The following is a 27857-nucleotide window of genomic DNA, read 5'->3' on the forward strand; positions in this document are numbered from 1 at the left end:
GCATGTAATCTTATTTATTAGATATATTCAGATTCTTTAGTTAGCTTTAATGATATTGGTTCTTTTTCTTGATCTAATGGAATGTTTTGAATTATGTCTTACACACAACTCACAAGGGAAAAAAGTTGACATGCTAGACAAGTTATAAGCAAAGAACATGTGCCATATGTTGATAACCAATGGTGATTACATACTTGAAAATTAAAGGCCTAGAAGTTAAAACAAATCGAACAAATATGCCATATGTTGAGGACCAATAGCGATGTTTACTTAAAATTGGTGGCCTTGATGTTCAACTACTCAGACCAAGAATTCTTTTCTCAAATTTAAAGAAAAATTTACCAAGATAATATAATAACATATCCGGTGTAATTCACAATTGGAGTTTGGGCAAGGGTAGAGGGTATATACTTACATAATGCATGTATATTCATACACATGATATGCATCTATTGATTTGGTATAAACACCCGTGTGGGTAAGTTTTTACCGAGGATAGAGTGTGTGTAGACCTACCCATACCTTGTGGAGGTAGAGAAAATGTTTCTGAAAGATCCTCGGGCCTCGGCTCAAGTGCGACAAATCAAAGCAACTATGAAAAACGTAGTATGCAGTGAAACTATATAATACATCAAATTTTTATTTAATAACCATCCTCCCTAAAACATTTCGCTATATCATAGACAAGTTCTATTTTTCGGTATTGACTGCACGAATTCAAAATTTTAGTTGTTTTTTGTTCTTCAAAAGTCAAAGAAAGAAAATTCTTACAGAAATTTCAAATTAGTTATATGGTCGTATTGAACTAGGATGAAATATGAGTTCATATCGAACTCATTAACTAGGCCAAAGCTGGTTCTTGCTCATTTTTCTTAGTGGGCGTTTGGCCATAAGAATTATTCACTTTATTCCAGAATTTTTTTCACTTTTTTCACTTTTTAGCGTTTGGCCATATGAATTCCGAATATAACTTGAAGTTGTATTATGTAATTCCAAAAAAAAAAAAAAACTTGTTTTTCAAAAAATTTCACTTTTTTACAATTACATTTCAACAAAAACTAAAATTTCAAAAACTATGGCCAAACACAACTCCAACTCCAAAATTCCAAAAAAAGTGAATTTTTTTTTGGTATCTATGGACAAACAGGCCCTTAATAAAGTGGACTTATAATCTTTTTCAAAATTTTCTTGAACTGTTGACAGCCTTGCAAAAAAGTGACCTCTCGGCTTAGATCATCATCATTTAGTTTTAGATTATACTTGAAAAAGTACTAAGAGTCACTTTCTTTCTATAATAATAATCTTCTTGTTTTAAGCTGGGCACTCAATTAATTTGGTCCATTTTAGTCAGTGAGAAAAAGACGTAATTCATTATCTTTTACTCCTTTTGGCTTTTATAAAAGAAAAATGTCTTTGGGTGATCTTTCAAGAAAAGTTTAGTACCAAGGGATTATTTATTCAGCTTTCTATACCTGAAATATCAAAATAAAAACAAAAGGAGCGTATAATCAAGATTTTCTATTGGTAATTACTTATGTGTTTTTGTTTTTCCAGTCGCAAATCTAGAGTAAACACAACAAATTCGGTTGAACTCGTTGATTTGGACCTCTATACGTATGTGCGTGTGAAAAGAAATAAATAAATAGAAAAGAAATAAATAAATATATGTAGAAAAAGTTTACAGATTCTAAATCCAGAATTCACTATTTGTCAACCCTTATTTTCTTGACTAATTCTTTTAAGATTTTCGTTGATAAGGTAATGCTTGTGGAACTGCATTGGATATGTTGTTAATAACGAAATGATTTTGGTTGCTGGATATTACTCCCTCCGGATCAAAAAAAGAATTCACTTAGCCTTTTTTTTTGGATAAAAAAAGAGTCCACTTAGCAAATCAAGAAAGAATTAACCTTGTTTTTTCATATTTGCCTCTATTAAGTGTTATATGATCAAATCCCAATACCTATTTAATTAGGGGTAGTTTAGTCAAATTACCTATTTTTGTCTAGAACTTAGTATTTTCTTAAGAGGTGTGCAAATAGCTAAGTGGGCTCTTTTATTGATCCGGAGGGAGTGTTTCTTAATAGACAAAATTCTCAGAGTCAATTTTTAAACCATGTAATTAAATAATAGAAATTTGACATTGAGTTTCAAATTTCAAAGACATTACAATGGAATTTTATATGTGAAACTTGAACCTCCATGATACTCCCTCCGTCCCATATTTGTTGTCTACATTACTATAAATATCCGTCCCAAAATATTTGTCCATTTACAAAATCAAGATAGAATTAATTAAGTTTTCCCTATTTCGCCTTTAATATTAATTGTTTTTTAAAGTAATCAATATTGATTACAGTGCAATTAATTGGAGAGGGATAAGGGTAATGTAGTAATATATACTTTTATTTATGAGTTCTTAAAGGACGTGTAAAGAAAAAAGTGGATAAATAATATGAGACGGAGGAAGTAATATTTTTTAATTACAAAGTTGAAAAGTGGCTGGCCTGCGCTATTATTACTTTCCTAATTGGTGCACTTGGGCTTAATAGTAGTTATTTTGTGATTCTTCTTGTTTGGTCCATTGCACGATTACCCTTCGAAGGCATTGATCTTTAATTTTTGTCCCTCAACTTGGTGGTCTTTAATTTTTTCCCTTCGCCTAATACCATGAGGTTTGGTTTTGAATCCCAGCTCAGTAAAAAAAAATCGCAAGGCAGAGTTTCGTAACAAAGTAGGCCTATTTGAGCCAAAGTTAGGCTTCAGGCAGTGTTTTGAATGATTCAGAGGCTGAGTCGAATCCAGAACCTCGGGGTATTAGGTGAAGGCCAAAAATTAAAGACCAGTGCCTTTGAAGGAGAATCCGCCCCAAAAAAATGAAATTTTTGTCCTCTCAATCTCTTTGGGCCTTTAGGCGGCCCATTAAAGTAGCAGGTGGTGTTCTTGAATATTTCATACGCAAATACTTTTTGCATTTCATTTATGAAAATGACCGGATAAATTCACCAAGAACAACCTTTTAGCCCCTTTAATTTGAAACTCTAAAATAATCACAAAGATATGTCTGAAAAGTGAAAAGCGGCTAGTAGAGGCTATTTCTGCAAAATGTTCTCACCAATGGGCTGGAACAATACCCTCCGAGCCCAATTACAGATGCTTTATTTAAAATTTTAGCCAGCAATCCCAATTGCAGTTTGTACGTAGCAATAAATGACTTATGACTTTAGCTAAAACTTAAGTTATTTTTTTTTAAAATACAAAAAAGGTGATAAAAAGGTGTTTAGATCCTACCAAAAAGGACCAGTAGGTGCAAGAAAAACACAAAACTAATGATAAAATAAGGAATTAATTAGGATTAAAATTATATACGCTGACAATATAATATATTGTTTTTGTACCTCTAGTGTAGTTTGACCTACTATACCAGGTTTTTAGTTAATGTTATGATAGAGATTTACCTATAACTTATCTTATGAATAATCCAATGTTCTAAATATTTTTTACACCGTCAGCGGAAATAATTTAAATTTAGTGGTGGTAAATGAGTAGGTCGGGTTAAATTTGAACGGATTGAAAACATCTTGAGCAAAAAATGTGTCAAAACTCAACTCGTTCATATTTCATGCAGATCAAATACAGGTTGAGTTATAAATGGGTGGGTAAAATATGGGTTGCTCATTAAATCGAAGGCCTAGATGGAAATGATTCCAAGAAGATGGGATTTAAGGACAAATGTAAATAGTTCATAGGAGTCTTAAAGGTTTAGGTCACCCTTTCCTTTGGATGATTCGTGGAGTGGGGGTGGGGGTAGGGGGTAGGGGGTGGGGTGAGTGGGTGGGTTGGGTTTGGTTTGACCTAGCTGTGTGGCACTGTCTATTATCATGCACCTAACCCAACAAGTTATGTTCTATCCCAAACCCACTAAATTAAATATTCAATTTGTTAAAAAGTACAAAATAAGTAGTTAATATAATGAAGTGGTTAAGCCTAAAAGTTCATAACCAATGAGCTTTATTAGTGTTTTTACTGTGTGATTTTGTCTTCTTGTAAAAATAATGAAAGTGGTTAAGATTGTTTCAATGTGGTACATATTTCCAATAATTAGCCATATGATTTTTTTTGATTTAGTTGTGGAGTCAAGATTTCTGTTACATGCAAAATTTTGCTCTAATAACTGAAAATCCTACCTCTTCAAGCAAGGTATCTAAAGAGCAAAGTTGTTAGAATTATAGTTTTACTATATCTAAGCTCATTAGATAATGATCCTATATATACTTCTAATGTTGAATCATGATAAATTAGGACAGAAATAAAGCATTTTTTCGGTTTCGAGGTAATAATTAAAAATACTCATCAGACCGACCGTTATGCTCAGTACTAAACTAGCTCAAGAGATGAAATATAAATATATACTCAAGATATATCTCTTTTATCAGAGATTGAATCTATCATCAAAAGAAGCACTGTGCACCATTCAAAAAAATTGTATCGTCTGACTTCATTCAAAATGAAGCTTGAATTTTTATTGAATCAAATCCGAAATCATTTCTATTTTGATAGTGAAAACAACTCCTCATCAGAAAGAAAAAAAGAAGACCAAATACAATAAGAAAAAGAAAACCAAATACAATAAGAAATCTGTAATGGACTCTCAGGAAATTTAAAAATATACAACCTCCATCAAAGAACTAAAGTATTATAGGAGAGAAATTTAACTTCAAAATGTACCAAGAATCAAGCAACTTTTGTACTTTTAAACAAATTTATTCTTCTTGAAAGATTCTTTCATTTGTTTAAAACTTATTTCCCTTTCATCATCAAAATTAAATGAATTGCAGTTGAATGTTAGACATGTGCAGGTGTGAAAAAAAGGGAAATGGTTGTTGAAACATAAGTCAATTAGTAAACAGCACTTTGACAAGTGCCTTAACAAAAAATAAAGAAATCTTACAAGCCAAACTATCTAACTAACCTTAACCCCACACACCCTTTATATATATATATTAATCCTTAATTCCACTTCTCTTCATTCCATCATAAACTTCTCTCCAAACACTTACAACAACAAGAACAACAACATAGTATTCAAAAATCCTTAACGTTCTTGAAAATGTCAAGTGGCTTCTTGATTTCATGTGTTCTGTTTACTCTGTTTGTGTCATCCACTTATGCTCAATCATGCACAAAGTACAACTTCACAAGCAACAACCAAATGTTGTTCACTTCATGCAGTGATCTTCCATATTTGAACTCATTCCTTCACTGGAATTATAACCCTTCTTCAAAAACCGCGAAAATTGCCTATCGACACACAAAACTTGCCTCCAATAGATGGGTGGCATGGGCTATAAATCCAACTTCACAAGGTATGGTTGGTTCACAAGCACTTGTTGCATATCAAAAATCAGATGGGAAAATGAGAGTTTATACATCACCTATTACTAGTTATCAGACACAGTTACAAGAAGGGGATTTGAGTTTCAATGTCTCTAATTTATCAGCTACTTATTTGAATAATGAATTCACTATTTTTGCTACTTTAAAGCTTGAGAATTTTAACTCTACATTTGTGAACCAAGTTTGGCAAGAAGGTCCACTTTCTGGAGATTCTCCAGCAATGCATGATACTTCCATTGCTCATGCTCAATCTGCTGGACTTCTCAGCCTTCTTTCTGGACAATCTAGGACTACTACAAAAGGAGCAAGCTCATCACTTAACAAGAAAAATGTGAGCCAATTCATTTGCTTTAACTTCTTGTATAGTCACTGAACTTTACCTACTGTAGTAGTAAAGTCACAAAACTACTCTTTTGTCGCAAAAAAGTAACTGAACTTTTACTTACTATGACAGTAAAGTCTCCTTAATCATGAATAGGTTTTGTCATTACAGTGGACAAAGTTTAGCGACTTTGATTATTGTAGAAAAAGGTCAGGTTCAAGTCTTAGAATTATCCATTGATACTTGCGCCAGGGTAGGCTTCCGCTATCACATCCCTTTTGGAGTGCAACCCTTCCTTGGACCCTGTGTGCATGCGGGATGCTCCGTGCCAAGGCTGCTCTTTTTATTTAATGCAACAAAACATAGTTTTTTGATTTTATTGTTTTAGTGGATAAAACTTAGCGACTTTATTGTTACAGTAGGTAAAGTTCAATTACTTTATTATAACTAAAAGTCATTTTGGCATTTTACTGTTATAGTGGACAATATTTACTTGTTTAGCGATATACGCGAAATTAACCCCATTTTTTTCTTTGAAATAAGTACTATGTTTCTAACTTGTTTTTTCAATGGATTTTTTTCAGTTTCACGGACTGCTAAATGCAGTGAGTTGGGGGATTATGATGCCTATTGGTATCTTGTTTGCAAGATACTTAAGGGTGTTTTCAGACCCTGCATGGTTTTACCTTCACTCTATTTGGCAAATCACAGCTTATGTTATTGGTGTTGCTGGCTGGGCTACTGGTCTCCAACTTGGGAGTGAGTCCCATGGTATTCAATATACTGCTCATAGAACCATTGGCATTGTCCTGTTTTCCTTGGCCACTCTCCAGGTACTCTAATCATTCTTTATTTCACTATTGCTTACAACACTTTTTGACTGTTTGGCATGAAGGAAGTTACTTTTTAAGAAAATTTTTTCCGGAGGAAGTCATTTTCTAGTGTTCGGTTGGTAGGGGAAAATGACTTCCTCACTTGCGGGCAGACATTAGCTATGTTGCTCGCAATGTTCAAAAATATTGACAGGTGCATGTCGTATCCTTCTAAAGTAATGTGTTTTCGGAGGATCCGACACGGGTACCGCGACATTTTTGAGAGTCCGAACAACATAGACCGTATAACTGATTTTCCTTACATCCTTACAACTTATCTTAACTTCTATTGTAACTTCATGTTACTTGTTCCAACTTAGACTTATTGACATTATTATTAGTCTTTAGTACTCGAGAAATTCACCGAAGCACTCTCCTCTGATTTACTAGTATTATTTATCCTATACTTTTTTTGAAAAAAATTTTCCACGCACCAATCAAACATTGGAAACATTCTCTAAGAAAATAATTTTGAATATGCCTTTGGTTACAGGCCACTGCTATACTTCTAAGGCCAAAAAGGGATCACAAGCACAGGATCTACTGGAACATTTACCACAGATCAGTTGGTTACTCAATTGTTGTTCTGGGAATTATCAATATATTCAAAGGTTTGAACATATTGAAACCTGAGAAGAAATGGGAAACATCTTATATTGCAACACTAGTTGGTCTAGGAATCATTGCTGCATTCTTGGAGGTTATCACGTGGTGTGTGGTTATTAAAAGGAACAAGTCTGTAAATAGTACTGTTGAGAAGAATCCACAAGGTCTTCATGAAGCAAATTGGTATAATGGCAATGGAAATGGAACTACAGGGACACATTACAGAGTTTAGATACCTGTTTGTCTACATATGTACTTCATACTTGGACATGATGCCAGAGGAATACTTAGATTTAGAGCATCATGGGAACTTTGGTTTTCCTTTTTTTTTTTCCTTCCTTTCCCGGTTTGGGTTTAGTTTCTTGAATTTGTTGTTGATATTTACATATGTAATTCATTCCTCCTTATGCACTTTATAGCAGGGTGTTCTTTCTTCTCTTTGTATGTTCCTCAGTGTTTTATCTTATTTTCTTGGGTCAGTGATGCATGATTCAAAAACTCGATGATTAATGGGATTTTTGCTCGACAAGCCCCACTTAAATACTAGGATTTTGTCTATGAAAGAGTTCGAACCTGTGACATATGTCTGGACCACACATCATGAATTACGCTCTTACGACAACTCTGTCTCGTTCACAATATTGACTGCAAAGGTAAAGAAAAAAGGGAATACTAGTAGTCTTTAACACTAGCACTACAAGTCTGTATTATTGAGGCAAAAGATCAGATAACAATGTGCAACCATTAGTGGGAGTAGAGGAGCATAAATCGTTTCAAACTATCTTGAGCAGGACCAAGATAGAGTACTTGGAGTGCAGGTTCAGTGGTGTACCTCAAGAGGATGACGTGGAAGTGAAGCTTGATACCCGAGTCATAAAAAAAAAAAGGGAGTTTCAAGTATCTTGGGTCTATTTTACAAGGGAATGGGGATATTGACGATGATGTCACACATCGTATTGGTGCAGGATGGTTGAAATGGAGGCTCGCTTCCAGAGTGCTGTGTGACAAAAAAGTGCCACCAAAACTTAAGGGCAAGTTCTACAAAGTGGTGGTTAGACTGACTCTGTTATACGGGGCAGAGTGTTGGTCAGTCAAGAACTCTCATGTGCAGAAGATGAAAGTTGTGAAAATGAGAATGCTGCAGTAGATGTCTGGGCACACTAAGAGAGATAGGATTAGGAATGAGGACATCCGGGACAAGGTGGGAATGGCATCGGTGGAGGACAAGATGCGGGAAGCGAGACTGAGATGGTTTGGGCATATGAAGAGGAGAGACATAGATGCCCCAGTGCAGAGATGTGAGAGGTTAGCTGTGGACGGTTTTAGGAGAGGTAGAGGTAGAGGTAGGCCAAAGAAATATTGAGGAGAGTTAATTAGACAGGATGTGGCGCAGTTTTGATTACCGGGGACATGACCTTAGATAGGAGGTTGTGGAGGACTCAGATTAGGATAGAAGGCTAATAGGTAGTCTCGATTTTCTTTCGCACTAGGAGTCGTAATTTTGCTCTATTGTTTATTGCCCTTTGATTCCTTCTTTTATGTGTTGGGTCTTGTCTTTCAATGTTGTTTTATCATGACTTCTTTGCTCTTATTATTTCTCATTTCGCATTGCTTTGATTTTCTTGTCTGTATCTGACTCTTTTCCTTTGTTTTCCCTTGAGTTGAGGGTCTTTCGGAAGCAGCCTCCCTACCTTCCAAGGTGGGGGTAAGGTCTACGTACACTTAACCCTCTCCAGACCCCCACACTGTGGGATTCAACTGGGTATGTTGTTGTTGTTGTTATTGTTGTCTCGTCTTCTTTCTTTTTAGATGGCAAAACTCATACTAGGATAACCTTGGGCATTACCGAGAACGTCATAAACTTCACCTTTGGCAACAACGTTAATTTTAATTGAACTGCGTCCTTTTGGAATTCCTCAAATTAGTCTGCGATGCCATAACGGGTGATCCTTTATTATTTTGAGGGATCATTGGAATCCTGGTGAGATTACTAAGTGTAATTAGGAGGGGTGAGAAATCCATTCTTAACCGATATTTGGAGAACTGAAGCATTCACTAATTATAACGCCTCATTTTTCAATTAAAATAATCACGTAACACATATCTTTGGTGTCTTGTCTTACTCTCAATTGCCTTAAAGTGCTAATTTCCCTCCTAGTACAAAAGTACCTGCGGGGAGCGTATCTTTCTTATACTATACTTATCGTAGCCATTATAGCGGGTAGGCATTTAATTATCTGCCTCCTTCCTAAACGTTTCCTTTCATTTGTTTTAATCACGAATACTTCATAATGTCACTGCTCACTCTCCACTCATCCTTTAACTTGCTATCCTTATCATCTTGCTCTTAGTTATCGCATCATCCTCTTTATCGACTCATTATCCTATTCTTTCCTTACTCATCATTCCCCCCGTGTTAATTACAACGACCTCCTCTTCATATAATCATTCCCTTAGCTTATCCTCAATCCCATATAACATTTTTCCTTATTCATTACCTTATGTCGTTATTATGAGCCCATAGGATTTGGTCTATCAAAAATATAAACTTTAGTCGACCACAATGAATCTATCTCTGATCTGCTAACCTGTACTCATACTATACGTATATATGCATACCAATTCCGCCTTGTATCTTAACAAAATATGGAGGTCAATATATAACATCTCAAAAGCTCAACCACTGCCTCACTTTGACGGTGTACATCGACGGACCGTCGTTATTCAACGGTATCGTCCTGTTGCACTGCCATTGTGCATCCTTGGTCAGAGGCCAAGTTAGATCGACGGTGGTGATTCGATGGGACGTCGTTCTGCTCGACGGTCCATCTTTCTACCCATCGAGTTGCACACCCCTGCAACCTCAGATCATTCCGATTCGTTTAATCTCTAACCCTTTCGTAACTTAATAATCATGAGCTCATACCTTGGTACACATGAAATAACATACTCAACACCTTGAAAGCTCGGAGATAAATCTTAGTACTCGAGACCAATGCGACTCATATATATATGGATCAGAAAACTGCCTTTGAAACAACTTGCCTTCCTTGACCTTTCTTAAATATTTGGGTCTTCCTTTAATTTCTACTCGTAGGGAACATGTCAATTATTTCTAGTACTTCTATATCTGCTTCCTCACTAACATATAGTGCTATCTTACTGTTTATCCCTTCTCACATAGGGTCATTGCTAACTTTTCTTCGAATCACTCATTACTAAACTTCTTTGGTCTATCACAACATCTTACCTTTGCAAAGACACACATATACTCAAATAACTTAAATTTTGGAGAAAGTTTGGCAGAGTTTCATTTTTAATTCTTACTATCCTAAACCTGCACACAGCCTATAAAATACATCTAATGTCTCACAGGGCTACCCATAAAAATACATATGATACATAACTCAGCAACACAGGGCTATTGGTATGAAAAGGATATAAGACTAACGCTCGCTTCATATGCCATATCTGGGCATCCTTTTTACAAAACATCAAATTTACTTTCTAAACCCTTCGTTAATCAATCCTCTTAAGCAAAAATTGCATATGCTTATAAAACGTTCTTTCTGCATACGTTCCTTTACTCCTTTTCTTAGTTAATCAATCAATTATGCATTTCGTTATCACTATTAACACAATGTTATAGGGAACCCTTACCTTGATCCTATTCTGGAGCTTTGATCTAGCATAAATCGATCTAACGGTAAATAAGGAGGTTCTCCCTTCTGTTTCCCATCCATAGGTTGCTCAACAACGCTTAAATTCTTCATAAACGTACCATTTATACTAATCTTGTTAGCTTGACCATCGTTATTATTAGATCCCTATTTTGCGAATACCATTAAACTTTGGCTACTTAGTTCTCCCGTCTGTAACCTCTCCAGCCTCACAAAAGGACCTGCTTCATTAAATAACCTATCATAATATGAGACCTGAAGATTGGCTCCCATTATATGTTGGTTCCTCACCCTCGTTCCGCCGATTCTTCCCCGACCTCTCGACGACCGCCTCCATAGAAGATATATCCTTAGATGGGTCGGTCTTATAAGAAGAACTTATCTCTGGAGCCCCCGAACCACTCATCTCTTTTCCTGTAGAAATCATCTCTCGTACCGAAAAACAATCAGAGTTAGAGTTAGGAAATTCATATCCTACGACTTGGCTCTACAAAGACGATCTAGACTGAGAAAGAAAGAAAACTATCCTAAATGCCCTGCAGCCTCCTGTTTATAAATGTGGCACACTTCACACCCATAAACAAGACTCTACTGGACACGGCTCGTAGACGAACCCTAGGACGAACTACTCTGATACCACTTCTGTCACGACCCAACCAAAGGCCCATGACGGGCACTCGAAGCTAACCTACCGAGCACCACAATACGTACATGCATCTCATATCCATACCTGAGTGGGCCATAATACTAACTATTACATGACATAACTGTAAGGGACACAAGCCCAAAATATATATACATATATACATCAGCAAGCTGGTCTCAAGTACTCGAGCCAACAAGGCTACTAAATAATGATACAACATAAGAGGGACCTAGAAGGTCACCAGACATCTAACCGTACATATCTGTCTACGAGCCTCTACCGGAATCATAACATAATAAGGACGGATAGACCCCGCCATACCCATTTGTACATAAAACCATACCGTGGACTGTGACTTAACAAATGGAGTCTTTGTACCAACGCCGAGATGGCAACCTATGGATCTGAACTGTCTCCTTATCTACCTGTAGGCATGAACACAACGTCCAAAAGAAAAAAGATGTCAGTACGAATAATGTACCTAGTATGTAAGGCATGAAAATAACATATACACAAGAATCATGAAAGGAATCTATGACATGAGAGTCAATCTGTATATCTGTCTGCATCAGTATGACTGTATAGCTAAAAATATATGTATAACTCTGTACATCTGAATGCCTCTTAAGGCGGACGTCATGCATGCTCAAATTTTAAAAACATCTTATACATACATATATATAGTATAATTTCCGGCCATATAGGCGCGGTGTTAGCATCATCTCATCATGTATACTGCCCAGCCATATAGGCATGGTGTTATCATTATCACATCATCATCCTGTGTTCGGGACGATATCATAACCTGCCCACTGCAGTGGTGTGCACATCTACGCGCCTGCCCGACCGACCATAGCAACGGCACGGTGTGATAAAATACATATATATATATATATATATATATATATATATATATATATATATATATATATATATATATATATATATATATAAAGCATGCACAAGATCCCAAATAAAAGCTACAACTCTATCGGAGTGACATAAGGTCGGTAACCTCCGATGTATCATTATGGAATCATCATCATCACTATATCTCACCTTGAAGGAACAACTATTAGAAGGTGAGATCAACAACAATGAATAAAATCAATAATCATGAAACAAGCTCAATAATCTCATAATGACATCAAAACCATAAGATTTGGAATCTCTAGAAATGGATCATTCTCATCATAGAAAACATTTATCTTTCATATCATAAAAACCTTGAGTATCATGAGTTGCTAGCATTTTCAGGAGTAAGGGTATTGTGGATATCATGTATAACAGATTCATGCCTTTGGAAAGAAAGGGACAGCCTTAACGTACCTCGTTATCTCCTTATTACTCAACGCCTATCTTTTTGAGTTCACTAATCCACATTCAAGACCGTTTACCACATAATTAGGTTAAAGGCAAACTCATAATCCAAGTTTAAACTAGTTCTTAAGTTAACGGAATTCGGGCAGCATTTCTCCTATAATTTCCACTCAAAACCAACTCCAAATCAAGCCCAAACATCAATACAAATAACAATAGCAACAGAATCAAGAACTACAAGTCAAAGCATAAGTAAATCCATCCCAAAACCTCCTTCAAATCAGACCCCAAGTCAACAACACCGACATGCAAATATGTAATATTTATATCACAATTTCCTTAACCTAAAACTATTAAAATCCTTCAAGAACCATTTGATATCAAAGCTTATATGGAAAACATACCTTATATAGTCCAAGACCTCAACCACAACACTTTTATTTAAGGCCACAAGACCACCAACATGATAGAAATAGAAGCTACCATGATGTGCTAACTAGTCTCGAGTTTTACGGCCTTACTTGGATGATGGAGGGAATTCGGAACGCAGTATTTTACTGCGTTATAGAATTTTTTTTTTGGTACTTGTATAACGCAGTATTTTACTGCGTTATAGAAATAATTTTTTTCTATAACGCAGTAAAATATTGCGCTATAGCACTTAACGACTCTGTCTCCGTTAGTGCTATAGCGCAGTAAAATACTGCGCTATGGGTACTTTGATAATTTTTTTATTAGGGTATTTTGGTTCAAAATAATTTTTTTGGGGGCATTTTGTCCGCACTATTCGTAGAAGCACCACACCACAATTTGCAAAGGGGTGACGTTGGATGAGTAGGTAGTAACGATTGGGAGGACCCCATCTTCACCCAACACCATTGTTCTCTCTCTCACCTACCCAATATCGCGTAGCAGCCATTGCCCACATATATATATACAACACCTTCAATTTCTTACATACATAACAACCCATTTCCACCCACCAAATTTTGCAAAGGAGAGAGGTCAAAATGGCGTCATTTGTACCTACCAAACAATTTCTGGGAGCTCCATCCTGATATCGGATCCTCTCGTATTGATCCGCGTTCGCTTACCTTCTAACCTCTCTTCTTCCAACATTCATATCATATCTCGCCCTTCACACCCCAAACGCCTAGGTATTTTGCAAATGTATCCATTTTTTCTCCTTGTTTATGTGAATTCAGGAATTCGCTAATTCATCTTGATAATTGAAGTATGTTTTTTAGTTATAGGTTTATTATTCTTTAATTGGGCTTATACATATGTTTAATTTTGATTCATTTACTCCATCCGTTTTAATTTTTTTTGTCTAGTGTTGACTTAGCACGAAATTTAAGAACAGATAGAAGACTTTTGAATCTTGTCTTTGTTAACTAAAGATACGTAAAATTTACCAAAATGCACTTTAATAATGTGGTTTTAAATATGTCATGCGGAAAGTTGGAATTAAAGAATTGCAGAAGAGGGAAAGATGCATCCGCTTTGAAACGGACTAAAAAGTAAAGTAAAGCAAACAAATTGAAACGGAGGGATTATCTCTTTGTTTCTATTTATCATCGAAAGCAGTAAGCTTGATTTATGTATACAAGATTAGTTACGTTGTAGTTCTGCTTCGGTTTAGTTATAATTGTATTTCTGCATTGGTTTCTGTATTATTATCTTTGATGTGGTGTAGTTTAACTGCAAATAAGAACCTTTTCCTCGTTTCAAAGATGGTGTTGAAAATTATTTTACGATTTAGAGCCTGCTTGGATTGACTGTTTGTCCGTTTAGATCTCAAAAAAATACGCAAGTTCAAAAGAAAAAACGCGTAAAACGGACGTCCGAGCGCAAAGTTATGACCATCTAAAGTTTGACGACTTTACAACTAGTTTTTGTCCCTATATTTTTTAGAATTATATTTATATTCAAAATAAAGTTATGTCTTGATTAAAAAATAACATGAATAAATCAAAATCTTAAAAATAAAACACCCTAAAGTTTCCAAACAAAACTTACTTCGGGTACCTTTTCAACCCCTAAAATGACTATCCGAACGTCTACATATCCTTGATTATTGAGCCTACATTATTGTACGCAAAAAAATATATCAGGTTCTATATAAAATATTGACGTTTCGGAGTCTTGACACACGACTAATCATTGGTCAAAGTATGGAAAAAACACTAAGTTTTTTCAAACAAAACTTACTTCGGACACCTTTTCAACCCCTAAAATGACGATCCGAACGTCTGCGTATCCTTGATGTATTGGACCTACATTATTGTACGCAGAAAAAAATATCAGGTTCTATATAAAATATTGACGTTTCGGAGTCTTGACACACGACTAATCATTGGTAAAAGTATGAAAAAAAGACTAAGTTTTTTAAAACAAAACTTACTTCGGGCACCTTTTCAACCCCTAAAATGACGATCCGAACGTTTACGTATCCTTGATGTATTAAGCCTACATTATTGTACGCAGAAAAAAAATATCAAGTTCTATATAAAATATTGACGTTTCGGAATCTTGACACACGACTAATTATTGGTCAAAGTATGGAAAATAACACTAAGTGTTGCAAAAAATAAAGTTGGCCAATTTTTTTTGTACTGTTTATATAACGCAGTATTTTTCTGCGTTATTGAATTTTTTTTTTTTGGGTACTTCTATAACGCAGTATTTTACTGCGTTATAGAAGTACCAAAAAAAAAAATTTTTTTTCTATAACGCAAAGAAAATACTGCGCTATGGGTACTTTGGTAACTTTTTTTTTTATTGGGGTATTTTGGTTCAAATATTTTTTTTGGGAGCATTTTGGTTCCGCACTCTTCGTAGAAGCACCACACCACAATTTGCAGAGGGGTGACGTTGGATGAGTCGGTAATAACGACTGGGAGGATCCCATCTTCACCCAACACCATTGTTCTCTCTCTCACCTACCCAATACGCGTAGCAGCCATTGCCCACATATATACAACACCTTCAATTTCTTACATACATAACAACCCATTTCCACCCACCAAATTTTGCAATGGAGAGAGGTCAAAATGGCATTATTTGTACCTGCCAAACAATTTCTGGGAGCTCCATCGGATATCGGATCCTCTCGTATTGGATCTGTTCAGTTACCTTCTAACCTCTCTTCTTCCAACATTCATATCATATCTCGTCCTTCACACCCCAAACGCCTAGGTATTTTGCAAATGTATCCATTTTTTACTTCAATTCAGAATTTGCTAATTCATCTTGATAATTGAAGTATGTTTTTTAGTTATAGGTTTATTATTCTTTAATTGGTCTTATACATCTGTTTAATTTTGATTCATTTACTCCATCCGTTTAATTTTTTTGTAGTGTTGACTTAGCATGGAATTTAAGAACACGTAGAAGACTTTTGAATCTTGTCTTTGTTAATTAAAGATACGTAAAATTTACCAAAATGCACTTTGATAATGTGGTTTTAAACATGTCATGTGAAAAGTTGGAATTAAAGAGTTGCAAAAAAGGGAAAGATGCATCCTTTTTTAAACGGACTAAAAAGTAAAGTAAGGCAAACAAATTGAAACGCAGGGAGTATCTCTTTGTTTCTATTTATCATCGAAAACGATAGCTTGATTTATGTATACAAGATTAGTTACGTTGTAGTTCGCTTCGGTTTAGTTATAATTGTATTTCTGCATTGGTTTTCGTATTATTATCTTTAATGTGGTGTAGTTTAACTGAAATAAGGACCTTTTCCTTGTTTCAAAGATGGTGTTGAAAATTATTTTACGATTTAGACCCTGTTTGGATTGATTGTTTGTCCGCATAGATCTCGAAAAAATACGCAAGTTCAAAAGAAAAAACGCGTAAAACGGACGTCCGAGCGCAAAGTTATGACCATCTAAAGTTTGACGACTTTACAACTAGTTTTTGTCCCTATATTTTTTAGAATTATATTTATATTCAAAATAAAGTTATGTCTTGATTAAAAAATAACACGCTTAAATCAAAATCTTAAAAAATAAAACACCCTAAAGTTTTCAAACAAAACTTACTTCGGGTACCTTTTCAACCCCTAAAATGACTATCCGAACGTCTACGTATCCTTGATGTATTGAACCTACATTATTGTACGCGAAAAAATATCGTGTTATATAAAATATTGACGTTTTGGAGTCTTGACACACGACTAATCATTGGTCAAAGTATGAAAAAAACACTAAGTTTTTTCAAACAAAACTTACTTCGGACACCTTTTCAACCCCTAAAATGACGATCCGAACATCTACGTATCATTGATGTATTGGACCTACATTATTATACGTAGAAAAAATATCAGATTCTATATAAAATATTGACGTTTTGGAGTCTTGACATACAACTAATCATTGGTCAAAGTATGGAAAAACACTAAGTTTTTTCAAATAAAACTTACTTCGGGCACCTTTTCAAACCCTAAAATGACGATCCGAACGTTTACGTATCCTTGATGTATTAAGCCTACATTATTGTACGTAAAAAAAATAATCAAGTTCTATATAAAATATTGACATTTCGGAATTTTGACACACGACTACTTATTGGTCAAAGTATGGAAAATAACACTAAGTGTTGGAAAAAATAAAGTTGACCAATTTTTTTTTGTACTGTTTATATAACGCAATATTTTACTGTGTTATAGAAATTTTTTTGATAATTTATAACGCAAAGATTTTACTTGCATTATAGAAATAATTTTTTCTATAACGCAAGAAAAATATTCTTGCTATAAAGACTTAATGGTTCTTGTTAGTCTTATAGTGCAATAAAATACTGCGCTATGGGTAACTTTCTTTTATTAGAGTATTTTGATTCAAAATATTTTTTACAATTTGTTGGATGAGTAGGTAGTAACGAGTGGGAGACCCCATCTTCACCCAACACCATTGTTCTCTCTCTCACCTACCCAATATCGCGTAGCAGCCGTTGCCCACATATATACAACAAAAACACCTTCAATTTCTTACATACATAACAACCCATTTCCACCCACCAAATTTTGCAAAGGAGAGAGGTCAAAATGGCGTCATTTGTACCTACCAAACAATTTCTGGGAGCTCCATCGGATATCGGATCTGTTCAGTTACCTTCTAACCTCTCTTCTTCCAACATTCATATCGTATCTCGTCCTTCACACCCCAAACGCCTAGGTATTTTGCAAATGTATCCATTTTTTCTGAATTCAGGAATTTGCTAATTCATCTTGATAATTGAAGTATGTTTTTTAGTTATAGGTTTATTATTCTTTAATTGGGCTTATACATATGTTTAATTTTGATTCATTTACTCCATCCGTTTTAATTTTTTTGTCTAGCACGGAATTTAAGAACACGTACAAGACTTTTGAATCTAGTCTTTGTTAATTAAAGATACGTAAAATTTACCAAAATGCACTTTAATAATGTGGTTTTAAACATGTCATGTGGAAAGTTGGAATTAAAGAGTTGCAAAAAAGGGAAAGATGCATCCTTTTTTAAACGGACTAAAAAGTAAAGTAAGGCAAACAAATTGAAACGGAGGGAGTATCTCTTTGTTTCTATTTATCATCGAAAGCAGTAAGCTTGATTTATGTATACAAGATTAGTTACGTTGTAGTTCTGCTTCGGTTTAGTTATAATTGTATTTCTGCATTGGTTTCTGTATTATTATCTTTAATGTGGTGTAGTTTAACTGGAAATAAGAACCTTTTCCTTGTTTCAAAGATGGTGTTGAAAATTATTTTACGATTTAGAGCCTGTTTGGATTGACTTATTTAAGGTGCTTTTAAGCACTTTTGTAGTTTTTGGTATGATAAAAAAGTGCTTTTAAGCACTTGTTTGTTTAAGCCAAATTAACAAAAATAAGTCAAAAGCCATAAGGTAGGATTTCTAGCTTATGGCTTTTGGCTTATATACATAAGCCCGTCCAAACACTCTTACATTTGACTTTTTATATTTTTAGTTATGAGGTTGACTATGTTGACTTGATTAATCTCATTGTCCTTGTTGATAGAGTAAATGAGAATAATAATAATAATGACAATAATTTCATGAAAAGCAGAAACTTGTTTAAATGTATATATATTTACTCCGTCCGTCCCAATTTAAGTGTCTTAGTTTGACTAGACACGGAGTTAAGAAATACAGAGAAACTTTTGAATCTTGTGGTCCTAAATTAAAGATGTGTATAATGTACTAAAATGTCCTTTAAATCTTGTGGTTATAAACTTGTCATCTAGGATGTTTGAATTGTCAACTTACTAAATAAAAAAAGAGGCACTCTTGTTGGGACAAACCAAAAAGGAAAGTAAGCCACTCAAATTGGAACTGAGGGAGTATTTTTCTTACGTCATGCAGACACAAAATAAAAACTGAAGCAAAAGGATTTTGATTCTAATAAATGTCTCTGCTTGGATATGGTAGACCCTACTTTTTAGTTGTTTGGCCTTTACTTGGTGGATTCAATAGAAACGAATTCCTGAGTCGGGCTAGTGTTATAGTACCGATTTAGTACTCACACGTATGTAGCCTTTATTTGCCTATGGACTATGTGAAGTGGTAAGGTTAGGATGCCAACTTAAAAGCTTTGGGTTCATGCTCTCGCGAAATGTAGTATGTCACTTATAATTGTATGGGCACTTCTACTCTCATTTTATGGTCCTAGTCTGACTAATACTTGCGCTCTGCCTTATTTTACACCTCATTTTCTTGCATTCATTTATTAAGTTTCGTCGTGCCAGAAACAAGAAACATAAAGAGAAGATAAAGTGAAAAATTATCGGATTCAGGAGAAAAGTTCTCTCTGTTTATATTGCTTTTCAGCTGAAATTTTCTAGTCCTGGGAGCTAATGAATTGGAAATTATGTGCATTCTTGTTAAAGACTTGCACTTGAATGACCTTAAAGAGGCCTATAAGTATGTCTATTATCTGATTAAAGCACTACTTGGTTATTTGCTAATATTTGTCCATGTTCTCTAGAGAATATTATTCTTGTTAAAGGAAGTTGATAAGGTGCAGTTGGGAACACAGATAATACCGATATTCTTTGGCAATTGTTGTCCTTTGCCACGTGGAAAGACAAAAAATATCCTTTGCCTTCCTTGACTTACTTGCTTCTAAGTAGAGTTAAAGTTGGTTAGAAACTTAATTCTTTCTGCTTGTGTACCCGCAGAGATACAGGCTGCTGGTAGTACATATGGAAATTACTTCCGTGTTACAACTTTTGGAGAATCTCATGGTGGTGGAGTTGGTTGTATTATTGATGGATGTCCCCCCCGTCTCCCACTTTCTGAATCTGATATGCAGGTGGACCTTGACCGAAGGTATTTCCTTCCTTACTCCAGCTATTTTTCTATGGGTTTAACGTCACCAGTATCAGCTTGATAGCAACATCATACCAGGAGAATCTTTTGACATTTTTGCAGTCTAATCTAGAAAAAAGCTAATTGAACTAGCAGTCTTTGGGATTATTAAGGTTTCATTATTTTTGTCTCGCTTTAAATTGCTTACAAAACTTTGTCATCCAGGAGGCCAGGTCAAAGCCGGATTACCACACCAAGGAAAGAGACTGACACTTGCAAAATATCATCAGGCACTGCAGATGGTTAGTTTTCTGATCTAGTTTGTTGTAACCTTTTTATTCTTTTTGTATTCTATCATTTGGCTCTCATGGACTAAGCCATTGGTGTTTATAATTCTTTTGAACTCAGTATCGGGCACTCATTAATTGCAGGGCTGACTACTGGATCCCCAATCAAAGTTGAAGTACCTAACACTGATCAGAGAGGAAATGTAAGTATGGTTTTTACCTTCTTGAGACTTTCTGTGTGTCAACTAACAAAAGGAAAATGAACCAGAGAATTTAGCTCTTAAAATGATTGTAGATTCCACTACTCTATTCAACTCTCATTGTCAGTTTGTTGCTTTTGTATGCATTACTTCATCGGGATGAACACAAGTATCTATGTTAAGCTTAGGTTTATCTTGCTTGGCAATTTCATATAGCTGACTATGTTCGGAGATGAGTCATAACTATTCTTGACTCGTCAAATTAATTTTTATGCGGGCACAATGCAGAGACATCATGGTGATGAGTCAAGCGTCTGTTGCCTTCATTCAGTGGTGGAATTTGTGAATGAGAGTCAAAAGGATATGCAAATGCTATGTGAACTTACTTGTGCTTTAATCATAAAATTTTCAAGTTAAAATCTGAAGTATATGAATTTCGCACAATGTCCAGTTAAATCCAAGAATAATTTGGAGGGAAAAAGCAAATTTTCAGCCTGCTCTGAGTACATTTAGTATGTTAATTGTATTTGAGCTTTTGCCAATTGACGCCAAATTTTCTGTTGGATTACCAGGACTATAGTGAAATGTCGCTTGCTTACAGGCCATCTCATGCAGATGCCACTTATGACTTCAAGTATGGAGTTAGATCTGTACAGGTAATTTCCAGATAAATCTAATTATAAATATCTTTAGATATCCTAATATGTTTAGTTTTCTTTACTCCCAGCTCTTATTATTTCTTAAGTTCTTATTACTGGCGTCTTCATGTAGGGGGGTGGTAGATCATCAGCCAGAGAGACCATTGGGAGAGTTGCCGCTGGAGCAGTTGCTAAGAAAATTCTCAAACTTTATTCTGGAACTCAGGTATCACTCTGTTGGTTTAAGAGCTTATATCTAAAATTTAGCTGTATTTACTATTATATCAAATCAATGTGTAAAAACTTCTCTGGCGCTCATTTTGGAATAACAAAGCTCCGCAACGGTGATATTAGAGGCATTTCAATCCATTCAAACCTCGCCCACGTCCCTTCTCTTCTCAAACTAAAGATTCAGAACCTTTAGTTTCAGCTAACTTTTGGGATTAATAACCCATTAAATATTTGGCCAGTCTCCTTTCTTTACAGGGAAGAACATAGCTTTTTAACTCATATATTCCATACTGCAGGTTCTTGCTTATGTTTCTCAAGTTCACCAAGTTGTACTTCCTGAGGATTCAATTGATCATCAGACTTTGACTCTAGAGCAGGTATATGTCACATCAAAAATGTATTTCAATTTAATATTCTTACTGAAAATAAGAAAGATGAGGAATGAATTCATGTTGCGGCAGGTTATAGAATAGTTTTGACACCATCGTGTGACAGTTGGTTTCAGTTGCGAATCTTCTTAGGTTCTTGAAGAAATGAATTTGATATATTATTTATCAATCTCTCTTATCCACAGTTGCATCTTTTAGTGACTATGTTTCATTTTATCATAAAGTTCATCCTTTATTGGTTCTGAGGGAAGGATGAACTTGCCTGTTGGATATCATTTTATTTGACAAATGAAAATAATTTCACTTTATTAAACTTTGAACTGAAAAGTTGAGTGGACAATCTCTTGATTTAAGTTGGATGCATTTACCATAAGACAACATGGGTAACTCTGATCAATAATGTTCTGTGTTTTATTTATTATTCCCTTTAGAGTGCGACACTCGTGTCTCCTTGCCACGATAGTTTCTCACTATATCGAACTCCGATGTAAAATTAACTCCTAAGCATCTGCATTTCATCAAAGCTTTTCTTTGGGGAAGTGGGAAAGTTTTCTTCTCATAGGATCTGGTCTTGTTTACCTCTGTTTGACCAATCCTTGGGGTAAGAAAGAGGAGACTCTACTACTTATCCGGTGAAAGGGCATTTGGTTCAACTAATTTGACAAATTTTCATTTAATCTTGTGAGTTTGTATAGACTCAAATGGTTTGTCTAGGCTGGGACATGTCAAAGTTTATTTTCTAACCTCTTTTTGTGCCTTGATTAGGGTAGAAGGCTAGTAGATAGTCTCGTTTATCCTTTCATATTAGTAGTCGCATTATCGCGCTATAGTTTCTTGTGCTTTGATTTCTGCTACTATATGTTATTTCCTGTACTTTGATTATCTTATTTTATCTGTGGTAGCTACTGTCCCTTTGCAAACTGCTTCATCATGGCTTAGTCGCTTTCGTTATTTTCATTTCCATATCGCTTTGAATTTCTTGGCCTTATCTGACCTCTTTTTATGCTTTCTATTGAGCCGAAGGTCTTCCGGAAACAGCCGTCCTACTTTGGTAGGAGTAAGGTCTGTGTACACTCTACCCTCCCCAGACCCCACGTTGTGGGATTTCACTGGGTTGTTGTTGTTGTTTTTGGTTGATCAAGGCTACATTAAAGTTAACACAAGATTATAAATTATTCCTCATCCAGTTAAAAGCTGAGTGAGATTGTAGCAGCTGCCAATGCGATAATAGTATAGGTTTGTGCCTGTGGTGATGGACACTAACCTTTTTAGCTGATACAGACTGCTTTTAGCATATGTAAGGGCACAATGTTTCTGGCTTAGTAGGCAAAAAATTTAAAAGACCTTTTATGCTTCTATTTTGTGGCTATCCTAATTCATCAATAATAGTCTTTTTATGAACTTCCTAGTTATCTGAGATTTTTCTCCAGCATGTCTGATCTACTTGATTGTTTGATGTTTTTCGTGCTGATGAAACTTGTAATTGTTTTTGGTAATTATTTATAATACCAGATAGAAAGCAATATTGCCCGATGCCCCGATCCAGAATATGCAGAGAAGATGATTGCTGCCATTGATGCTGTACGAGTGAGAGGGGACTCTGTTGGTGGTGTTGTAACTTGCATTGTTAGAAATCTCCCACGGGTAAGCTATTTCTGTGTTTGTTGCAGATATTTATATCTGCACCTTTTGGTAACTAACATAAAGTTTCATCTCAAATTGAGAAATACGTGCGTGAGAATTTGATAATTTTTACTAGGGTCTTGGTACACCAGTCTTCGATAAACTTGAAGCTGAGCTAGCTAAAGCTTGCATGTCATTACCTGCAACAAAGGGTTTTGAGTTCGGAAGTGGCTTCGCAGGTACATCATCTTTACTTCACTGTTTCTACAGGGTGTAGCTTAACTTTATCACTGAAGGCCTTGGTATGTTAGCAAGGTCCTAACCTGATAAATATTCATCAAGATGTTCTTAAATGGGTGATTTTTCAACTGACTTGAACTTCTTCAAGAATTATATTATAGAACTAGTAGCACAGAAGTAATCATTTAGCAGCTGCTGTCAAAATGTCCAATAATGGATGACACTAAAAGTTCTCTAAGTGGCATCTGCTCTAAGTTTATCATATGGGTCACTGACTTCTGTAGAAATTCAGTAAGCTGCTGTACCCTCAAGCTTAAGATGTTATTTGACAAAAGATGCAGACAAGAATCTTAAAGACTTGTTCCTCTGAATGATGGCTAGGTGATGGTGAAATAGCTTTTATGATTGTCAACAGAACAGGAAGGGTAATGCTTTTAGGCTTGAAGTAGGTAATTGGGACTTTTAAAAACAGTGTTTTGGATCCTTAAAGCATGCTGGACTCAGGTTAGGTCTAGACTGCCCAGAGTGTGTTGGTTGCTGATCTGGCCATACGGGGGAGAAGGGGGTGCAGATAAAGGTATTACTGACATTTCCTACTTTATTCACTGTCAATTGACTTTTCGGTTGGTGGGGATAGCATTAGCGGTTGGCGTATCAGTTCTGAACCGTAGATTTTAAGGGGTCGTTTGGTTGCTGGTTAGAGTTATGCAGGGTTAGTTATTCAGGAATAAGTAATGCAGGTAATATTTATACACAGATTACATTGCATGAACTATTTCTTTGGATATTTGGTTTGTTGTATTAGAAATTAATATACATTATATATTTTAAAAATAAAATGTTTGTTTACAATGCATCATGGTAAAATGTTTGATGTTTAAAAATGAGGCAAGGCAAGGTAGATAGTTGGCACGTGAAAGCACTGCAATAAAAGCCATATATTTGACTGTTGAGTGATAGAGGTTAAATTTGTCATCTGAGTTGTTTTATCGATGAATTACCAATCCCTGTATTAGTTATTCCATCTTTTACCCCGCATAAGATGATGTATAAATTGGCTGATAACTTATACTTGTTTTATTTATTTATGTAAGATTGTAAAATGATAACCAAACACCATACTTGGTGTGTTGAATTTAATACAATGCAACTAAAATGCTACCAAATGTGGTATTAGCTATGCTAGTTTTAATACATGAATAACTCCCTTCCTAACCAACAACCAAATGACCCCTAACAACTTGTTTGGATGGTTGTCACATATCGTTTCATAATGTATTGTATTGTATTGTACTGTATTGTTTTGATTAATACAACATTTGGATAGATTGTATCGTTTTCCGTTGTTCACATCAGTGATCTAAAGGATAAACCCAAATAAAAGTAGGATACGGGTTAAAGCTATTATAACAAGGTAGGGTAAAGGATAAAATAGGATTATTAGATAATAAGCAAAGGCAAAATGAGGGGAAAAATAGGTAACGACGCGATGTCACCAAATCGTTCATTACACAAAATGGGACTTTCGTCGTTACGTAACAATGAATTTAACGATACGATACAATAAAATTTAAGTAACTAAAAAACAAACATTGTATTATATAATACAATACAATTGTTAACAACCATCCAAACAAGCTGTTAAAGTACTTCTGGCCTATTCAATAACTCATAAATGCCCTTAATTGTTGCTACGTCCTCTGATAGAAATCTAAAATAAATATTTTCTTTTGGTGAAAATAAAGGCACATTCATGACTGGTAGCGAGCATAATGACGAATTCTATATGGACGAGCAGGGCCGAATCAGGACAAGATCCAACAGATCTGGTGGTATCCAGGTACACTTTGTCCAGTATTCTGTAGGTATATCTATTGAGAGGAGCAAAATTTTTAATTGTATTACTTTTAATTTGCAGGGCGGTATATCAAATGGGGAAGTTATCAATATGAGAATAGCTTTCAAGCCAACTTCAACTATTTCTGTGAGAACTCTCTCCCTCTGTCTTCCATCCGTTCATTTCTTTTTAGTCCTTCGCGGTGCAGGATGATGTATTTGTACTTCTCTAGCACCTTACTCCGTGGTTTATTTATGTGAACCTATTTGACTGGGCACGGAGTTTAAGAAAGAAGAGAAGACTTTTAAATTTGTGGTGTAAAATGAGTCACATATATTTTGTGTGGCTATAAATCATTGCATAAAGGTAAATTGTTTCCAAATATAGAAAGAGGTCATTCTTTTTGACACGGACTAATAAGGAAATAGGTTCACATAAATTGAAATGGAGGGAGTATATGTTTTCGTCAAACTGAGCTTCTTGTTTACCATTTTCTTGCAAGAAATTCTAGTCTTTTCATAAGTTGATATCTGATTTATTTGACTAGGTCAATTATTTAAATTCAGGACTATATTTAAGTAGGTGAAGTATCTCATTTTATAACCATTTTCAAAGAAAGTATCTCATTTTAATTCTCATGCAGAGGAAGCAACAAACTGTGACGAGAGACAAACATGACACAGAACTCATCGCTAGAGGTCGCCATGATCCTTGTGTGGTTCCCCGAGGTTTGTCTCTGAACTAATACTTGCCTGTTATTCTTTGTTTTGGTAGTTTTTTGAACTCTCTACTATTATCTTGTCTAGACATAGAAGACATCTAGACTTTCCTGTGAATCTGGACAACTTATCCCTATCCTTTATTAGGACAAGCTGAAATGTGTTAGCTTTATAACTTAATGATAACATAACCAGAAAAAAGACATCTGCTATGCTGTGCAACTTCCAAGCCTGCTCTTCTTTCTGTTCTGTTTTCTTTTTTCCCCTGGAAATGATAATATGTTTGTGATACTACAGCTGTTCCAATGGTTGAAGCAATGGTAGCCCTGGTGCTTGTCGATCAGTTAATGGCTCAGTATGCACAGTGTATGATGTTCCCAATTAATCCTGAACTACAGGAACCCTTGAAGTCATCGACACCTGAGTCAGCTGAGCTTACCCTCTGAACGGAGCAGTGCAGCTTTGTACCTTGAAACAACTTCTTGCTAAACCTATCCTTAAAATTTTTTTTGTTTCCTGCTGAAGAGTGTACTACTTGTGGCCTTCTGTTTTATCAACCCTTACTGTTTAGAGAATATAGATATCTCCTGTTTGCCTCTTTATCTCTCACGGATAGGCAATGTTCTTAAGTTACAGCAATGTATTAAGTTTTGTGCCATGGATTAGGCAATCTAGGTTCTTGTTTCATTTAAAACCTCATGTTGTATCTTTGTACTTCTCCGCCTGCTTATCTTTTGTTCGGCGTTGAAAGAATTGTGATTAATGAGTCCGGGTAAAATTGTTATTGTAAGCGGTATGAATCTGTTCATGATTTTTTAAAATTAATGAAATAAATTTGTTGTCTCAGCAATTGTCGTTCAATTCTTTGTTTAAACTCACTTCTCAGGGGTAAAGTGTACCTGTACATTTTTGTGGTGGTTGTTTGAAACTAAGTCACCCTTTAGTAAGGATTAAAAAGTGAATCACTTTTCAATTAGTAAATAAAATTTGTACAATAATATCATTCCATTTTGTTCTTGGCTTCTTTATCTTCATCTTCTTGCCGAAATTGAGCCAACTCTCGGTTTCTCATTCCAAAGTCCTCTCTCAATCAACAAGCATTTACAGACTCTGATTGGGCTGGCTCTATAGACGATTGAAAATCAATAGGGGGTACGCCATCTGTCTCGATCATGCACTAGTATCCCGGTCTTCTAAGAATTGTAGCAAACTGTTGGGTGATCGTCCACTGAATCTGAGTACAAAGCCCTCATTGATGCAATTGCTGAGCTTACATGACTTCGATCATTGCTATTTAAGCTCCACGTTCCTGTCAAGTCTCCTCCTATACTATGGTGCGACAATGTTGGGACAACTTGTCTACAAACAACGTATTCCATGCTCGTACTAAGCAAGTGAAAATAAATTCACTTTTGTCCGTGACAAAGTGGCTCGAAAGGACCTCACTATTCAGTTCTTATCGTCCAGCTAGTTGATTCTCTTACTGATACGATCCGGCTTGTGGAAGACACAAATTCAAACAACAAAAAAGCGGAAACAAAGA

The 27857-nt window shown here is 35.4% G+C and overlaps 2 protein-coding genes across 6 annotated transcripts; both read left to right on the forward strand.

Moving 5' to 3' along the window:
• The first annotated feature begins 5043 nt into the window (after positions 1-5043).
• On the forward strand, positions 5044-7676 carry LOC132060519 (cytochrome b561 and DOMON domain-containing protein At5g47530). Its single transcript, XM_059453537.1, has 3 exons — positions 5044-5728; positions 6304-6552; positions 7085-7676. The coding sequence occupies exons 1-3, from the start codon at positions 5111-5113 to the stop codon at positions 7427-7429; spliced, it is 1212 nt and encodes a 403-aa protein (XP_059309520.1). The 5' UTR covers positions 5044-5110; the 3' UTR covers positions 7430-7676.
• Positions 7677-13637: 5961 nt separating this feature from the next.
• Positions 13638-27164, forward strand: LOC132058795 (chorismate synthase 1, chloroplastic). 5 transcript variants are annotated; one of them, XM_059451143.1, is made up of 14 exons: positions 13638-13847; positions 15889-16041; positions 20021-20171; positions 20376-20452; positions 20582-20640; positions 21210-21293; positions 21409-21501; positions 21803-21883; positions 23408-23539; positions 23655-23757; positions 25504-25598; positions 25677-25742; positions 26239-26323; positions 26612-27164. In XM_059451143.1, exons 2-14 carry the CDS (start codon positions 15897-15899, stop codon positions 26758-26760), a joined length of 1320 nt encoding a protein of 439 aa, XP_059307126.1. In that variant the 5' UTR covers positions 13638-13847; positions 15889-15896; the 3' UTR covers positions 26761-27164. The 5 variants fall into 5 exon arrangements, with proteins under 5 accessions (XP_059307126.1, XP_059307129.1, XP_059307125.1 ...); XM_059451142.1 differs by lacking the exon at positions 13638-13847 and having other exon boundaries at positions 15692-16041; XM_059451145.1 differs by lacking the exons at positions 13638-13847; positions 15889-16041 and adding an exon at positions 17764-18020.
• The last annotated feature ends 693 nt before the right edge of the window (positions 27165-27857 follow it).

The sequence above is a fragment of the Lycium ferocissimum genome, chromosome 6, assembly GCF_029784015.1.
Source record: "Lycium ferocissimum isolate CSIRO_LF1 chromosome 6, AGI_CSIRO_Lferr_CH_V1, whole genome shotgun sequence".
NCBI classification, from domain to species: Eukaryota; Viridiplantae; Streptophyta; class Magnoliopsida; order Solanales; family Solanaceae; genus Lycium; species Lycium ferocissimum.

Bases quoted from the DNA above. Each gene is read 5' to 3' on its own strand.
- LOC132058795 (XM_059451143.1), top strand. From the start codon at position 15,897: ATGGCATTATTTGTACCTGCCAAACAATTTCTGGGAGCTCCATCGGAT. The intron at 20,172-20,375 runs GTATTTCCTTCC...TTTGTCATCCAG, and splicing joins CAGGTGGACCTTGACCGAAG to GAGGCCAGGTCAAAGCCGGA. The intron at 20,453-20,581 runs GTTAGTTTTCTG...CATTAATTGCAG, and splicing joins ATCATCAGGCACTGCAGATG to GGCTGACTACTGGATCCCCA.
- LOC132060519 (XM_059453537.1), top strand. From the start codon at position 5,111: ATGTCAAGTGGCTTCTTGATTTCATGTGTTCTGTTTACTCTGTTTGTG. The intron at 5,729-6,303 runs GTGAGCCAATTC...GATTTTTTTCAG, and splicing joins CATCACTTAACAAGAAAAAT to TTTCACGGACTGCTAAATGC. The intron at 6,553-7,084 runs GTACTCTAATCA...CTTTGGTTACAG, and splicing joins TTTCCTTGGCCACTCTCCAG to GCCACTGCTATACTTCTAAG.